Raw genomic sequence first — 19,270 nt, forward strand, 5'->3', positions numbered from 1 at the left:
ATACCGAGATCAATTGTTCATAATGTAGTTCACAAAATGATCCGTTTAACAGCGTGCAAATTAGAACTTTAGTGGCAAATTAAACCAACAGACAAGAACAAGAGATTAGAGTTTGATATTACAATGCTTGAAAAATAGAGGAAAATTCTCAACATTTTTAATGTTGTTTTCACAGATGACGCTACTTTTCTTGTAAACGATACAGTGAACTGATAAGTGCAGAATTTAGGGTTCATAGTCATCTTATGAATTTACTTCGTATCAACGTGACACATCCAAAGTGAATGTTTGGTGTGAATACAACAGATTTGCAGTTCCTTTCATTTCTATTGAAAACACTATCATGGTATTTTATATTGTGTTGTGTTATATGGCTTAATCTACTTTCAGCAAGATGGAGTATCGCAACGTATTAAATTACGTGTGTGGGAAGCACTCAATACTCAATTTTATGGATTGGAAAGGAAGGGCTTACCTATTCTTTGATCTCTATGGAGCCCAGATATGAGCTTTTCTTCTGAGCACATACAAAAAAAAAAAACTTTAGATGTGCTGGCCAGGACATGGGAAGACTAGACAATCATTCAGATGTGTGCCATATCACTGATGGAGTCGACATTGAACTTTAATAATTAGTAAAATAAATCTTGATAATTAAAATAAATAATGCGTTCTACCTTTTAAGTCATTTGGAACACATTCAATTACGTTTATTATTTAATTACAAATTTAATCTCAAAAACCTGAAGGTTAAATATTGAAGTTCCTCTTTTGTAGAAACACTGTATATGAATCTTTTTTGAAGTCATACAGAGCAAAAATATACAACTTATATGATACTAACATGTAGGATATATAAGTAAAGCTGTCTTGGTAGTGGTTGTAAGTGTGAATGTGCTCAAACAAACCTGTGTGCAACAACATGCAAGTCAGTTATATATATTGTGACAGGTCAAATTACGACATTTGAATATTCGCGGGGAATTGGCAGACTGTGGCGTCAGTGAATCGGCAGACTGTGACGTCAGTGAATCACATGTTGTCGGAATTGAGATTTATTTAATTAATAACGGGAGAAATATATTAAACTTTATACAGGAACAAATTTAATTAATTAAAATGAGTTATACATAACCAAAATTCGTGTTTTACAAAAGTACTAAATAAAATTACGCAGAAAAGCCAATTGTGGGATAAAATGACTTGCGTATTGATGACGTCAGAAAGCACATGTTGCTAAAAATTTAAATAAAAAAGCTTTAGAAAAATAATAAAAGAAAATAGAAAGACTTAAATTGATCAATTATAGTGAACGTGATAAATTTCGACAATTATAAGAAAAGAATCAAATTATATTTAATCATGAAGACGCTGATTTGAACGGGAGAGGGGATGAACATTGTGTGAACCGGTATGCGTAGTTTTTATACGGAGAATCCTTCTTCTCTGTCTGGACTTGAAGCAGTAAGGACGTCTACTCGTATAGATTAAATTTGAAAACTGTACAATAGTGCATTGAAGTTGTAATAAGGGATGGGATGTTGTGTTAGTGAACAAAAAATCAAAGCAAAGTGAGTAGAATTAGACAGTATAATATAAAATAAATTGACGTCAAAGTCATTTGCTTTGTCTTTCATTGAGTATCCCATCTACAAAGAAATGTGGTAAGTAAAATAATAAGCTTTAAATTAAAGAATATTACTTTCAAAACTTATTTGATTCAAAGTGATTGGTAAGAACAGTGAATATTTTGTGAACTTTATTATGATATAAACAATCATATTGATCAGAACTTTCAAAAGAGTAGTATTAAGTTTGAACCATTATTCAACCTACTTAAAAAACCTGAGATAATATAGACCCAGTGCTAGTGATATATAACGTGTAGCCTACTTTCATTAATACAAACTACACTTTCAACAACACCACAGACATTGAAGTTTGATCGTTATTTAAATATCAACTTGGAACAATATGAGTTAGCCAACACGAAGCAAGTCGCACAACCAATGAGGGACAGCACACTTTGAATACCGATTGTGAGAAAATTGGGACAACAAACGGGGGCCTGGAACGTAGCAAAATCGTACAGCCAACTGGGGACTGGACCGTAGCAGAAGGGCGACCAAAGTGGATCGTAGCAGAATAGGCACAGCAACGTGGGGACCGTAGCAATATTAGTTGTATATAGTTAAATATATATATATTTATTGAAATTAAATTCAGCTATTGCCATTTATACAAATATATATATACATATATATATATATATATATATATATATATATATATATATATATATATATATATATATATATATACATATACACTTTGGTCAAAGTTGTCTAATATGCTAGTAAACAGCATCGAGTAGACAGCTGGTCTATTATTATGATTATGTAATTAACTATTTACTAGATATTTCTAATTACTTCACAGACTGATATTATTGTAACGATATTGTATAAGATTGTAATGAACAGGTACTAAGGTTGAAAAGTTGTCTAAAATTACGTAGCAGCTCCATGCAAGACTTTGGTTCATTCTATTCCTGATTTTAAATCATTCACTATCCTCTAGAGAGTTTCGGACTCTTTACAGACCAACAGATAAAAATAAATGGTTATCAGATAACATATAAAAGTCATATCTACAGCGGTTAAAGAGTTGTCACTTAATTAACCTATAAGCTGTAGTAATTTTGTTTATGAAATGTGGACTAAACCTACTTGGAGTTCCAGAGGTCTCTAAGTGCATGCAGCATGGGATGACCGATGAAGATGCTGTAGAAGGCCCGCTGGCTGGCCGTGATATAGGCCTGGTGCCAAGGGACTGGGGCCCGAATGGTGAGGGTAGGGTAGCGCACAGGATAGGTCTGGATGTTGAGTCGCACTCTCTCCAGTGGGTCCAACATCACATAGTCCAGCAGAGCGATGTGTAAGCTCATATGATAACAGTCCCGTACTTCTCGCTCCACCGCTTCCAGCACACTTATGTACCTGTTGTAAAATGCTTACTTGTAAAATTCTTTAAACTGCAGATACATCTTTTAAATAGTTTTTTTTTTTTTTGTTGAAGACCCAAATTAAAAATAGAGAACTACAGAAATATTAGTTTATAAGAAAAGCTCACTTTTTATCAGTAGGTATTTTCACCTTCTTCTTAGCTTTCGTTAACCACCACTCTTTGAAGGGTTCTATCATGTCCTCTTTGATCCCCTGGTAAAAAGAAACATGTAATTAACGTGGAGTCAAAGTGTTTGCATGTATATTTAAAGTTTTCAACTGTCATTGGGATTTCAACAATAATGACTAAAACATCAAACTATGTAACAATAAAAATAAAAATCATAAATAAGAAAATACAACTTTGAAATGAAAATGTTATACAATGTGAGATAACAAACAAACTAAAACAATCTAAAGTTAAAAAAAAAAATATTTTATACCATGTTACTAAATATTCTTCTAGATGCCTAACACCACTTAGTTTCCCACAATGCATTTCTGTAACAGAATTAATTAACCAGTAAGGATATGAATAACCCCCATCATGCTTTCACTGCTTAAATAGACTCAAATCTCTCTCATTTCAGAGATTGACTTTAGCGAACAAAATAGTTATAAGGATCTAAATCAGAGTAGTACAATCGGTGATTCAAAACAGGTGTTTTATTATTAGCCGAAAAGTCTTGATGGGAAAATGTCATCCTCTTTGGCTTAGTTGGGAGATTAGAGCATGAGTTGGATCATCATCAGTGTATTAAATGTCTCTCATAAACTGTCTAAGCCACTTTAAAATCTGTGTAGGCAATAATCAAAGCCATGTAATTGTTGCAACTTAAAACGATACTTCTATTGCAGATTTTGTAATAAACATTTCACATTAACCCGTTGTTTTTCTAAAACCTCATAATTTTTCTGGTAGTACATAAATATAAAAATTACAATAGTTGACAAATCAAACACATCAAGACACACCGGTGTTATCTTATAGACATTCTCTTACTTGTTACAGTTTAAACAGTTGCTTTACTTATATCTCACCCCATTAGTAAATGCTCGAATGTTTAACTAGCATCAGCAAGTGCACCGAATAAATATACAATTTATCTAACTGACCTAAGAACCAACCAATATCAATTTTGCAATTTATATAAAAAAGTTAATTCACTGAAATTGGCAGCTTTATTGTGACATCGTGGCATGTGGTGTAAAGCGAGCATAATTCTAAACTATAAGTCACTCTTGTTACTTGAAACAGTTTGTGTAGGTGTGTGCTGTACTTTTAGGACAGGGTAGACATATGCCACACTATAACAGGCTTCACTGAGGTTGCATGCAAAATTTCAAGTTTATAACTCATTTTATTAGGCTACATGTATTACTACATATGTCACATGTAAAAAACATCATTTATGATTGTACTCAATTCATTTTCAAATTAATTATACTGTTTTACCACCACAGTTTTCCATAAATCAATCTGAAAATATTCTATAATGTTCAGCCAAAATCCATGAAGTGATATTACCATTATTGAAACTCTATATGTACTCTATATGCTGCTTATATAGAAATTAAGCTTCATGCAAAATTTAAAGTTTATAGGTCAAGGCCAGTTTAGTTCTAAATATTGTGTGGACAGATAGACAGAAATGCTATTTATCCAGCCTCCTCTTAAGTTTTACTACTGCACAGCCAATAATTGATATTATTAGGCTGTTTTGTCTTGGTATATGGTAAGTGTACACTGCTGTAGAATCACCTGACCCCTCTAATAAAGTCAAACAGTAAGAGACTCTAAGAGGAAGATCTAAAGAAGATTTCGGAGATCAGTCTTACTGCTTCTCAAGTTTCTTTTAGAGTTAAATCTGTTTTTCTTTTCAATATAAATTATAAAATTCTATTCTAGAGCTTCTAAATGCATTTCAAATGCATGTTCATGGCAAAGTAGAAATAAATAACATACATAAACAACACCAAAATAATGTCAATTAATGTTAACTTTGCAAATTTTTATCACAACAAATGGTCTTTCTTTTCTATTTTATTTGTTTAGTATTTGGGTTGGTATGCCAGGGGTTAGTAGAAATAATCATAAAACATATTTCTCTTTATGGATTTGCTAAGTTTTGGATTAGGCTTTGAAGGGTCCATTCTTAAAAATTACTTTGGAATATTATGACAATTAGAATTAAACCCCTCTACTATTTCTAATAATAACTAAATAACAGTAGCTAAAACTATATACATAAATATTACATATTCATTTTGCATTTTAATTATTAATGGTAAGTATGTTTAACAAAATTAGTAACTAAAATAAATTTAGCCTTATTTGTACACTAACACTTGTTGAAGATTTTATTATACGATAGTAGTGCTGATTTAAACATCAATTCTACAATGTTGGATATTTGCTTAGAACTGGAGGTAAAGAACTCTTTATTCAAATAATATAAATCAAAATCATTCAAACATGAGTGTAATTAAGTTGAACCTGATAGAGGTAGTATTTGATCCGGTCCCAATCTTCCGGTCTCACAGCCTTTAGTTGATCTTTATCTGCATGCTCTTTCAGAATAGCTTTCTGTGTGTCTGGATGAACAGGCAAAATGGCCTCCATGGAAGCCAGTTTTCTAGTAAAAAAAGTAAACAAAATTGTTGATTTAATTAGAAGACATTAAAATTACAAGATAGGGATACACCAGACTATGTATAACAGGTTTCGCTCAAGATGCTTGCAAAATTTCAAGTCTATAACTCCTTTCATTCTCGAGATATTCTGTAGACATACAGACAGACAATCGGATAGAAAAGAAATTTTTACAGCCTCTAAGCAGAAGAAATAAAACTCTACCAACCTTGTGAGTGACAAGCTTCAATGGCACTAAGCCGAATTCTACAAAGGACTTGCACTTTTACCAAATTGCATTGAATTTGAGATAAAGATTCTTTGGCATATTTGAAGTTAGTAACAGTTACTGGTACCAATCTGTTGCACGAGACATACATTCTAGACTTTTAATAATGGTGTCATAGGACACGTATTTGAATGGTAAGCTTTCTGGTAGCTTCTAAGAAATTATTTATTGACTGAGCGTTAGCAAAACCTTATCACAAAGGGTTGGAAAATTTTGTATGTGTATATTTTTCTGTCCGCGCGATATTGAGAACAAACTGACCAATAGACTTTGATGATGGTGTATGTCTATCTATGGAATTTGGCTGAGTGTCATTGAATTTCTCTTTTGTCTGCCAGGGGGATGTAAACATTTATTTTTTGTATGATTGTCTGTCTGTCCCTCTGCCTGCAGAACATCTAAGAAATAAGCCACAGACTTGAAATTTTACAAGGTGTTTCAATGAATCCTGTTGTGCCAAACGTGGTATGAAGTACTATTACCTAGTAGATATTGGAAAAACCCTAATCCAAGCAACCTTGTCTTTCTCACTGTAACAGGCAGAAATACTATGATCTACAACAGGAACAATCAAATAAGACATCTTTTAGATAAGCAAGATATAACTCATAGCATCCCTAAAATCATGAATGGCTATTATATACATCCCTGCAGCACATCCAATCCTATGTCACTAGGCATAGGAGCTCGTGGCATCCATCAAAGGATCATCAGGCACCCTCACCTGGACACCCTTGAGGTCAGTTACAAACATTGGATGTAATTTCTGCGAGGCCTGTTTGTGTGTCAAGTGCATATAAGGAACGCATCAAGTTGTACAAACATATCAGATATCAGGGCCCTTTAGAAAATAGAGTCTATAAGTTACAGTAGTGAGGGAAAATTGTACTGATTAAAGAAAACAACCTACCTTGCTTCAGCTTTGGCTTTCATTTCGAGTTGCATTTTAGCTTCTTCAGCTTTTTTAAGTAGATGCTGTTTGCGTCTTTCTGCTTTCTCTGCTCTTTTACGGTCATATTCTCCGCTTAACAATTCCTTACAATTACAAGAACTTATTAATAGTATTACACAAATTAAGATTTTACTAAATTATATTACATTAAAAATATTGTGCAGCGAGCAGCATATTATTAGCTGCATTTATCAAGGACAGACATTTTTCTTTTGGTCACAAAAAATCCTATGAAGATTTTTATTATTGGATTAACTCAATATTAGTATTGATATAACTGTAATACTTTTTTTAACTGTTGGAGAATTGTGTGTTTCTTTTAAAGAACATAATTTGTTTTCCAATAAGAAGAGCTCCTCCTTTAATACAAAGTTTAATACTTTTTACCAAATTTTGAATAAACGAACTTACAATCAACATTGAGTAAGTTTTTAATAGGAATTAGTAAAATTTGTATTAAGATTGATTAAAGATGTCCATGTGGACAGCATTGCCTATGTGAAGGAGAGGAATTTTGTTAGCAGCCGAAATAAGAATGAGAAATTAATAGTATACAAATAACAACAGACGGTAAATTGTAAGTTTACAAGTGACAATCAATGTTACCAATGTAAACTTCATGCTATGTAATTTTAAAAGAAATTGTAATAATACTCACTGACAAAGCAACAACACCTGGTTTATACTTCTGGGCAACAGTCTTGACAGGTGGCTTCTGAATCTGCAGACGAGGAAGTTTAGGGGGATAGGTGAGTCTACCTTCTGAATCCAGACAAGTGATAGAGGATTTGGTCTTGCGGCGGGGAGGTAATGTAGCTAGTCTCAAAGCATTAACACTAGTTGTGTAGCAACTGCCTATAGTATCTGTAGGCTTCAAATACTCAAATCCATCCTGAGACAGAACAGCACGGTCAATTTATATTAATTAACCACAAAAATGGATTTTTAATTTAAATAATAATAATAAATCTTCATAATCATTGACAATGTCATGATACAGCCATAGGCAAAGTCAAAACATAACATTAATTTACATTTAAATTATGTAATTATCTTTTATTTTTTTCAACCTAAAAATGTTTCACATACTTATATGTAGGTTTACAGGAGGAAAAATTTTTGTCTAAGAGGTAAAATTACTTTTATCTTTATGAAAACATTGAAAATCTACCAGTATAATAAATAATAAAATAAATAAATACATAAAAACCCCTTTTATTTCGAGCTTTTCTCAGAAATATTTCTGGTTTACAGAACTCAACATAAAACATCATACTTAAAACTAATATTACTTAGTCAAATTAATAATTCTTAGCTAGTTAGAATGCCTAAAATAGGTACAATGCCTTTAGATGGCTCTTAAATTTTAAACCAGAAAGATCCCTTAATATTTCGGGGAGGCCATGATACATTGTGGTACCGAAATAAGAGAATCCTCCCCTGCCCAGCTCCAGCCTCATTTTTCAGAAGTGAAGCTGTTTATCATGGCGGGTGCTACGCTGGGAGACCTCATTCTGGAATCACAGCCTCTTGCACAATTACTGCGAATGTTTCAAATTGAACATGTCCCTCCTCGATATGCTATTGCCATAAGCGGAATAGCAATAATAGAATACTGAAAGAACCAATGACTGCATGAGCTGTAACTTGATAGATTCTGGCAGTATGTTTGTAATTCTATACAGACCTTTCAGCCTGCCAACAGCTCACTGAGTTGCATGATAAGAAAATGTAAGGTGTCAAGTATGACACATAAGGGTTTTAGTAATAAGTGACAATCATTTTCATCAAGTTCAACCCTCATGCCACTCTCAGAGATTTTGTATAACATTTTGGGGCACCAGATGGAGCACTTTACACTTATATATATTTACCTTAAGGCCATTACTGACCAGCCAGGGGGATATATGTTGAAGATTAGCATTGATCTGAACAATGGCTTCTTCAATGAGTTCCGGACAAGTGAAGCTGACAGTCATCTACATATTGATTGATGCTTCATGTAAACTAATATTTTGCGCAAGTTTATATTTTCCATTTCCCATTCTTACAAAATATTTATCTTTAAATTTTGTGAGATGTTTCCATTTTCATTGCCACCGAGAACACTACATTGACTTAAGCAAGCCCATAAGTCGGATTTCTAATTGAGCTCATTTTTGCTATAAAGTATTTCTCTTTTGTAAGCCAGATAGTGGAATTTAACTGATTTCTTAATATTAGAAATGTAGCCTCGAAGAATGTTTTCTTAATAATTTATAGTTATTTTAGTCTTCACTGTTCCTGGTGTTCCAGAACTTTCTTCTAAGTTTATTTTTGAGCTTAATCTGATTATCTGTCAAAGTATTTTTCCACAGTACTCTCTTTCTAGTTTCTCGCTTAAAAACAACTGGAGCTTGCTTATTAACTTTTTTTATATTTAATGATATGTGTTGTTCAATCATGTCCACATCTCTAACATGTTTAATATTATTTCAGCCAATTTTTGACACACATTCTGGACTGCCTTTTCACAACTGACGTTTAAAACCTCTGTATGTTACAAACTTTGGTTCTGTTTTCTCCTTCTTGCACAGTACGTTACATTATACAGTTTGTGGTCCATCATCCTCACCACTCTATGGTCCCAGATGCTAGGAGCATCAATGATGCCAGTCCTCTTCATCTCAGCTGACGTAGCCACTATAATGTGGTTTCATTGATTCACTCATTGGTTCATTGATAATTTATAATGTACTAGCTGTTTCCCGCGGCTTCGCACGCGTCTCTTAAGCTTTGCCCGTATATTTCTTTGCCTTCAAATAGTGTTTGGATATTTTAATATACGTAACTACTGTGTTGTAATTGCAGTTTATAATGTGCAGGCGCTTTGATAACTTTTATATCTTGCAGTACAGCCTGGTGGTTAGTTACATCAATGGGCATTGCGTATAAACCTTCTACATAGAAAAATACAAATTTTCATAGTGATCGGTCCAATAGTTTCTGAGTCTATAAAGGACAAACACACAAACATTCATTTTTATATATTATGATTGCAGAAACAGTTTAAACAAAATTTGTCGTTTCTCTTAAGCTTACTCTATGCTTTAAAACTATAAGTGTAAAGAAATTTATATATAAATATATTTTTTTGTCGCATTATATATGTTTACAAAGAACAGCTGATTAAAAATTTGAAAAGACTCTTTCACTTAATAACATATGTTTGCTGCAATGCATTTCTTACGGGTATTTCTGTAACCAGTGGGGCGGAATCCTGAATCGGGAAAGGGATAAAAAGTATCCTATAACCTTCTACAGATCAAGACGAACAAATTAAAAAAAAAATTAGGCGAATCCGTCCAGCCGTTTGTGAGTGATGCTGTTACACACGAACAGTTTCATTTTTATATATATAGATTTGTTTCCTTCAAGAGCCTGTGTTAAGTATTTATTTTCACTGCAGCTGTTCAATAAGAAATCAATTTTTTTATCGCTTAACAAAAATAAAAACAATAAACTAGTTTGAAGCCTCAACTCGGATAGAATGTATTTTCACAATAAAATACATCCATAACAATAAAAACATGTTAAACTAATGATAATAATAATGGCAGTGATGCCACATTTTCTCTCCCAGAAGATTTTAGTTCATTGTTTTTCTTTTTAAGCTGGTCTCCATGCTTCCTCTTGACTACTCCTCCCTCCATTATTACGAGATACGAGTAGTCTCCAGTCCTCCTTACCACACACCCCTTCTGTGGGTGCCACACCCATACAGACTGGCCTTCATCAAACACTCAGTCTAGCCTTCTTGTCAAGGTGGATCTTTTGAACCACTAATGCGTTGTCCACTGTTGCCCCAACATCTGGTTTAATGAGATCTAGTCGACTACGAAGTCGCCTTTCTAACACAAGTTCAGCAAGGGCTCTTCCTGTCATTCTTTGCAGTGTATTTCTAAACAAGAATAAGAAATCAGCTACTCTTGTAGTGAGATCCTTCACAGCCCTAGATGTTTTCGTCTTTCTCCCAAAAAAGTTTAAAAGTTCCCAATGTGCAAACAACTCTATGCTTCTGTTAGTACACTCCATGAGAATAATGGAAGTTTAGGCTCTTTCAACCTGTGCTCTTGGCAAGAAGAACAGCATTGAAATTATGTCTCTATATTCCTGTCTAATTTTGGCCACCAAACGCGCAACTGTGAGACATTGTATCTTTTCTCAAGACATATGATGGAACAACACATCAGCAGGAGTGTTCAAAACACCCACCTGATGTTCAATTTCATAACCAAATGAGCCCAAAACCATGTAAGTCTATTAGCTGCAAGCTTTGGTATTTGAACATTCTGCCCTAAGAATTAACTATCGGTTTATGATCGGTTCTCAACACAAAATGCCGCCCAACCAGGTAACACCTGAATTTAACAAGTATGAAAATAATTCCCCATGTCTCCTTGTTGAGTGCTGAATAGTTATGCTCCGACTTAGTGATCTTGAGGCATGGACAATTGGTCTCTTAGTATTGTCAGGGAACCTGTGAAACATAACTGCGCCTACACTCATGTCACTAGTAGCATCAGAGGCCACTATTAATGGTAGCTTTGGATAATGATGTGCTAGTACTGGAGAGGAAGTTAATAAAAACCTTTAATTTCTTAATTATTACTGAATGTAGACTTGTCCATTCCCATTTGAGATTTTTTTTCAACAAGTCATGAAGCCTCACGCACTCTCCTAGTGAATTAGGAATGAACCTACTGTAATAATTTATAGAACTCAAAAACAATTTAAGTTCCTTTGTACATTTTGGTTCAGGCATTTCTATCATTGCCTTCAAATGTTCATTTGTTTGTTTAATACCGTTCTTATCAATGTGATGTCCAACGTAAACTACTTAATTCTTAAACCACTTGCAATTTGTTAAGTCTAAGCCTACTTTTTTTAATCTTTCAAGAAATGTTCTGAGTCACTCTTAATGTTCAGTCCTATCTGTTCCTGTCACTATTATGTCATCCAACAAACTAGCCAACCCTGATAATCCTGCCAAAATAAAGGGTGATTCAAAAAGAGCGCCGGTTTTGAAAAGACCGGTAAATTTTATTTTATTGGTTTGCAACAATGTTTGACCTTTATTCTATTTCTGACTACATTCTGATTGTTGACGCAGCTGATATTTCTCTCATTAGTGCATTCTGTGTCTAACCATGGAGAAGTTTACTTGTGCGCAACGAGTGTTAATAGTGAAAACGTTTTATCAGAGTGGAGAGAGTTATGCGGCTACTGTTAGGCGACTTCGCGGTACTCTAGGACGTAATGAAGCACCGAATGAATCAACAGTTCGCAGACTAATGAAAAAGTTTCAAGAAACGGGTTCAACAGTCGACCTCAAAAGTTCTGGACGTCGTCGTTGTGCCCGAACTGAACAGAACATTGAGGTGGTTTGTGACAGTGTGGCTGTTAGCCCAGCGAAATCAATACGTCGCCGTTCTCAACAATTGGGTTTAAGATGTTCTTCTGTACGGAGAATTCTTCGGTATGATCTCAAATATCACCCCCATAAAATTCAGCTGACGCAACAATTGAAAGTGGCAGATCACCAGAAGAGACGACAGTTTGTTGATTGGGTATTGAGAAATTCGCAGGAGGAAGAAAACTTCGCAATGAATATCATCTTCAGTGATGAAGCGCACTTCCAATTGAATGGATTTGTTAATAAACAGAACTGCCGTATCTGGGGTTCAGAAAACCCTCGCATGATTAACGAAAGGGAAATGTGTCCACAACGAGTGACAGTTTGGTGTGGCTTTTGGTCGGGCGGCGTCATCGGCCCTTATTTTTTTGAAGATCAGGAAGGGCAAGCCGTGATAGTGAATGGAGACCGATACCGTACGATGATTAGGGAGTTTTTGTGGCCTCATTTGGATAACATAGACATTGACCTGTTTTGGTTTCAGCAGGATGGTGCAACCTGCCACGCTGCCCGTGAAACAATTGTGTTGCTCCGTGACCGCTTTCAGGATCGCGTCATTTCTCGTAATTCCGACCATCAATGGCCACCAAGGTCGTGTGACTTAACACCTTGTGACTTTCATCTTTGGGGTTATCTAAAGTCATTAGTTTATGCCAATAAACCCCGAACCATCAATGAGTTGAAGGAAGAAATTCGACGAGTTGTCGGCCAAATTGAAGTGGAAACTTGTCGTGCAGTCATGGCTAATTTCATGGACAGAGTTGTTGCGTGCCAGCGTAGCAGAGGAGGACACATGCATGACATTATTTTTCATACATGAAATCGGAAGGTTAGATGAACATATTTATGTATTTGATTTCAGATTTTCATTAAAATAAATCTCTTAATTTGATATATCAAAACCGGCGCTCTTTTTGAATCACCCTTTATATTCTTGGAACAGACCGGGTGCAAATGAAACTCCAAAAGACATTCTTTTATACTAGTAAAACCCTTTGTGTGTTGCTATTTTTGTGTATTTCCTGGAGCTTTCGTCCACTACCATTTGAAAATAAGCATCTCAAAGATCATGACAGAAAAAATCATACCACCACAGTTAGCCACCAGTTCTTCCAAAGCTGGAAGATGTTAAAAATCTGAATTTATGTATTTATTAATCGTGACCTTGAAATCAGCTCATATTCTTACATTGAGACATTGTAACTCTGGCTACAATCATTGTAACACTCACCTTCGTAACTGATAGTATTGCTGAAGCTCATTCTATTGGTGTGATCATTGGTTCTACAGCTTCCAGAATTCCTTCAGCCACTAATCTCTCCAACTCCTTTTCAACTAGTGATTTGAGAGCAAAAGACAACCTCCTGCATTCTCTTTCATAAGGATAACTGACTTGGTTGTGTTAATAGTACCAGTTCCCTCTTAGAACAAATTCCTTATATTGCTGTTAGAGGTTTGAAACATCCCTATGTATATCATTACTGGGTTGAGTTTGTTGTTTTGTGTCACTAACGAACCAATCTTTTGAATAGTTGTCTCAGGTGGTAAAAGTAAGTTAAATGCGAAAATCCATTTCACACCGAAAAGTGAAACATCCTCTTGTTCGGCTACTTTGATTGGAAGTTTAATAGTTTTTCCAAATGCTGTCACTTCTAACTTGGTAGTGCCATGCAGTTCAACCGCTACTCCCATGTAAGCCAGCAAACTTGGTAATTTCTTCAATAGTGGTGTCCCTGTACATTTCCATGTTCTCTCACTGATCACAGACTTTGAAACGCCTGAATCATATAGCATTTAGAGTTCCATTCTATGAATAGTGACCTTCACATAGGCTTCGGTGCCTATCCCTACATTTTGAATGCAGTTAGTCATTTCCTGTCATGACTCACTACTCGATTCACTGTCGTTCTTGTCTTTATTGACTCTGTTCACTCGTCACATCTCTTTTGCAATTTTCACAGATCCAGATTTTAAACAGCACCGAGCCCAGTGATTTAAAGACTTGCAAAAACTACATTTTGATCTACTGCAGTGCACTCTTCTTGATACTTGTAAACTTCGCTTCCACACTTAAAACAGATACGTTCCACCTTTTCACTAGATACGTGGTTAAGATTTTGTTCCCCATTGTACTCTTTTTTGTGTTAGACAATACCGTATTGATAGAAACTTGCTTTCCAAATTGTTGCATACTGCACCATTGTAACTGTGCGTTTTCAAAAATTTATACTAGTTGTTCAATGTCGTCAAAACTGTTAGAAGCTGATAAGTATTTTCTCAAAATCTCCAGCACCCAACTAACAGAGTTTATCCCAAAAATCAGTTGATCTCTCTTATGTTCCTTCAAGGTGTTACTGAACGAACATTTAGTTCCTGTGACCTCAAGCGCATTACAAAATCAACAACAAAGTCTCCCATACTGCTTTGAAAGTACTAAAATCAGTTCTGGCCTCCTCAACTTCACAAGGGTAAAAATAATAAACTAAAAATTTAAAAGGCTCAGAAATAACCATTGCCAACAGGTAATTAGATTTGAGCTGGTCATCCTCTATTCTGCATGCCTCCATTGCCAGGTTGAATTATTTGATCCAATACTCCCATTCTTCAGTTGTAGGTTTGGAGATGTCGAATTGCAGATCCTTTAATGTTGGGGATCTCAAACCCACTTGTATATTATCATCATTGTATTGCTCCGAGTCTCTTTCCTCAACCACATCTAACTGTCTTCTGTTTATTTGCTTTTTCCTTGTCGCCATATTTTATATTACAAATAAAAAATAATAAACTAGTTTGAAGTCTCCGCTCGGACCAAATGTATTTTCACAATATAAACATAACAATAAAAACATATGTTTAACTAATGATAATAATATTATGGCAGTGATGCCACAAACCCAAGCCTTTTCTCCTTCACCCTCGTAACTATATAAAGAGCCTCTAAACCAGGATAAAATTTTTGAGTTATAATAATCTCTAGCATTATAGAATATTATTTATTATTCAATAATTTTGGTACTGATATTATAAGCAACATTGTCACATAAATTTCATACACGTATCACACAACGTAACGAAATATGTAATCCAGCTATTATTCACCAAATCTGTTTTTATGTTCTAAAAAACCTTGTTATTATTATTATGAGATGAGTTGTTTCAACCAAAAAAGCACTTACTATTATATGAAAGAAGAGTAGAGAATAAAATTTAAATAAACTGGTCGTCAGAAGATTTACCTAGTAGTGACCAGATAAAAAATACTGATTACTATTTCTGATCCTTTTATGGCAAAAGGGCAAGCTTGATAGAACTATTCACTATAAATCAATAGAACTAAATCTTGTATTTTCATTATTGGTATAAATCTAGACTGATTTGTTTAATTTGTTTTTTTTCACAGTAATGTTTTCTCTAACTAACTATACTTTGGTTTTGTTTCATTAGAACTACCAGAAACTATTGAGTAGGCTAGTAATTTTCATTGTAAATCTAACAACAAACACTATTTACAGTAGTATATTCTCATTTTACAATATTTGCACACTTTCAGCATGAGGTAAAATGTCAATCTAAGTTATCACTTGTAAATTATTGTAATCACTAAACTCCCTTTCAGCTCGCTGGTGGCTACGTCACCAAAGCCTCTATTTATGTGTTGGCCACAGTCAGGGATAAGCTGAATTAGGTGATTTTTTGAATTTAGAAATTAGGTTTTCCAGGGAGTTAAGCTGACCAAAGTATATGTTAGTTAGGCCATCTCAATTAAAGAAAATTTTTGACTTCCAGAAAATTTTGTTGCTCAGCCATTAAAGATACAATAAAAAGTGATGGATTAAAAAAATTGTAATTCTCTTTGACAATTCTTTATTCGAATTTGGACTATGAAATATGCTTATTCAACTGATTTTTGACCACTATTAGCCTCGTTTGTTTGGTATTATTATTAAATAAGTATTATCGGGTGAATAGTATTGGTTTTAACTTTCAAAATAAAGCTTTCTACCACACTGGAAAAATTACAGGATTATAAAATGTCATTAACATATTGAGTAGGCTAATAAGTGTGTGTGTGTGATTTTTATTTACTTTATATATACATACATATATATAATTAAAATAAGTACCCTGAAAGGAACTGATTTGGTCCATGATTTTTCTTTTATAAGTGGAGGAAACAATCCTCGTTGTAATGTCTCTGCTAAGAGAGGTGTTGGCACCTCGTCTGCTGGTGGTAACCATGGCAACTTTGGTATAGGCTTACGAGGCAACCTCTTCTTCTCGTATATACCCCCAGAAGACATTATTTCTAACTTATTTTGGTCTGGAACAATAACTCAGATTAAAAAAAAATACTTAATAAATTTGTAAAGCAAGCGCAGTCTCAATCTCATATAAATATATTGTGACACAAATTTGCCACACATTACATGCAAAACCAACTTAACTACACTTAAGTTAAAAATGAAATTGATAGGTTAAAAATATTAAGTATTGGTACTTGGAAACACCAAAATCGTGTGTGCAGCAAACAAAAATGTATATAGCACAGTCACTCAATTATCATAGAGCCAATGATTGATAAATAACATAAATATGCCAATAACATATTGTTTTTTGCCAAATTTTTCCAATTATCTGACTCAAGAGAATTACCGTACCTGTAATCTTCGATTATTATCAATGCTATCAGAACAGAAAGGAATGGATTATTAAAGTGTTCTAAGAATGAGACATTTGATTAACTAGTTAACCAGATAAAAAATTATAATAAAGCATACATTTAGTACTAATTTAGTTTCTTATAACAGTTAACTTAACAATAGTTTATATCAATGGATTTTAAAAGACAATGTTTGCCAATGGAATTACAATAATTTTTACATATTTTAACTAATCAATGTCATCTCGTTATTGCTTGCTATGAGAAAAATATACATTCAGTTACTTACTTTATTTAACTTAACACTTGAATTGCATCATAATATCAATTACAGTTCTAATAATATCATGTGTATAACAAAGTTATTCTTTGTAAAATTAATATTAAAGTTTGTTATATACGGGGTTCTTCACCAGCGTAAACAAAACCAAGTTGACAACCAAACCAACAAACGTGAAACAGGCGGCGAGAACAGCTGTCACTAATCAGTCTGTTCTCACCTTTAACTTTAAAAAAAAGGGAAGGGGTAACATGAAATAGACGATTCGTATTGGTTGGTGTTATCGGTTGCCTAGGCCTTTTAGATCTTGGTTAGATAATGCACCACTTAAACAACACTGTTTCCACAGTAACTACAGCATTCGATTATACAATATCTACCTGAGACTGGATTAGCATTACCAACTATGTGTTATAGGGAGTACCTATATGAAACATCCGTTAGATCGATATCTGTGCTAACTGTTGGTATAACATTGCAGTTCGTCAACTAAATTCGTAAAAGTCTCTGGTACAGATAAAAAATGTTGACAACACGAGCATATATTATACATTTTCATCAATTTTATACTATCTAAAATGTTGCCATAATTATAATTAATTATTGTAGTATCTGCATTTCCTTATGTAGTATTTAGGGATGTATTCCTCATTATTATTACTTTTTTATTGATAAGATATAATGAATACTGATTTTCCTGTTGGATTTTAAATATTACATAACTATTAATAAATTATTAAGAGAATTGTACAGTGTGAACCTCGCACGCCATTAAGCAATTAATTCCTTCAGTTGTTTTAATTAAACTGCGACGATCCGATAAGGCTTCTCAAATTTTAAATAAAGTCTGTATGATATGAAATTAATAATATTTTATGTGTCTGAAAAAGTATAACGTCTGAAACGCCTGACAGAAATATATCAAGAAATTTTTCACGGCAGGTGATGTTCAGAATATCTGAATAATCAAATACTACAGCCGTCTGGTACCTATTTAAAGTTAACAGTACTGGTATCACTACACAATACAATATTGCATGTCTTATTTTATTACGGCTAATGACTATAATTCCTTATCTAATTATCTACAGAAAGTAAATAATTAATTACATTCATTTATCACAGCTGACTACATACGAATAAAAAACTATGAGCTTTGATTAGTGTTCCTCTCTATATAGTACCTAAGTAACCCCTAAAGTCGAAGAAAAACAAAAACCTAAGACTCACCAGTCACCATATATAAGTGAACCAAGCCTGTCACGCAATTTTAGTCAGGTCAACGGGGATTTTGGTCTCCTTTTGAGACAGTTTCTGGGAGATAATCCCAATAGTTGTAAGAGTGTGTTCTCCAAGCTCAGAGTAGAAGTTTTGAGAAATGGGTCAGTAGTGTTGGTAGATAAACCGCTGTGCATGGGTGTAGGTAAATAGGGGGTGATTCATGGTCAGAGGGGGTGTGCAGTTGATTAGCCTATTAAAGTCCGGGTAGTTGGTTGCCTTGGGTGGTTGTATAGCTGCACCCTAGGCCTACGCAATTTGTGGAGTGGGGTACACTTCCGGGTGACTCACTTTCTGAAATGGTCTCACTCGTTCAGCTGATGTATAGAGATGTCGTTTTGGCGAAATCGTGGATTAATAAGTAAGTAAAAGTAAGTGGTCTTAGTAAGTGAAAGTATCACTGAATTGATGATGAACCGTAGCGAGTTCGTCAGTAGTGGCGTAGATAAAAATTATGTTTGCGTGGTCCATGGGAACTTGATGGTATGTAATATGCCCCTCCCTCAGCATAATGTAGGTCCGGGGGAGTGTCATAATTATAACTATTTAAAAAACGGAATAGGTTCTAAATAATTAGCTATTATTCAAATTAAATGTGTAATGGTTTTACAACTTGTACGTGATTTAAAAAAAACGATCGTGCCCTTTGGTAAGTTTGGTGATTCAGTAATTCAACTTATTTATTCTTTATAATTAAATATCATTTATATAAAAATATA

General features: G+C 34.1%; 1 protein-coding gene across 1 annotated transcript in view; it reads right to left on the bottom strand.

Moving 5' to 3' along the window:
• Positions 1 to 17,848, bottom strand: part of LOC124357469 (dynein axonemal heavy chain 3) — a 132,951-nt gene extending 115,103 nt beyond the window's left edge. The window contains exons 1-7 of the mRNA XM_046809297.1: positions 17,283 to 17,848; positions 16,458 to 16,654; positions 7,537 to 7,770; positions 6,837 to 6,961; positions 5,503 to 5,641; positions 3,133 to 3,218; positions 2,730 to 2,999 (exon numbers count right to left, since the gene is read on the bottom strand). Coding sequence (XP_046665253.1) covers positions 2,730 to 2,999; positions 3,133 to 3,218; positions 5,503 to 5,641; positions 6,837 to 6,961; positions 7,537 to 7,770; positions 16,458 to 16,634 — 1,031 coding nt within the window. The 5' untranslated portion in view covers positions 16,635 to 16,654; positions 17,283 to 17,848. The remainder of the gene's footprint in view (positions 1 to 2,729; positions 3,000 to 3,132; positions 3,219 to 5,502; positions 5,642 to 6,836; positions 6,962 to 7,536; positions 7,771 to 16,457; positions 16,655 to 17,282) is intronic.
• Positions 17,849 to 19,270: the final 1,422 nt, after the last annotated feature.

Source organism: Homalodisca vitripennis, chromosome 3 (assembly GCF_021130785.1).
Source record: "Homalodisca vitripennis isolate AUS2020 chromosome 3, UT_GWSS_2.1, whole genome shotgun sequence".
NCBI classification, from domain to species: Eukaryota; Metazoa; Arthropoda; class Insecta; order Hemiptera; family Cicadellidae; genus Homalodisca; species Homalodisca vitripennis.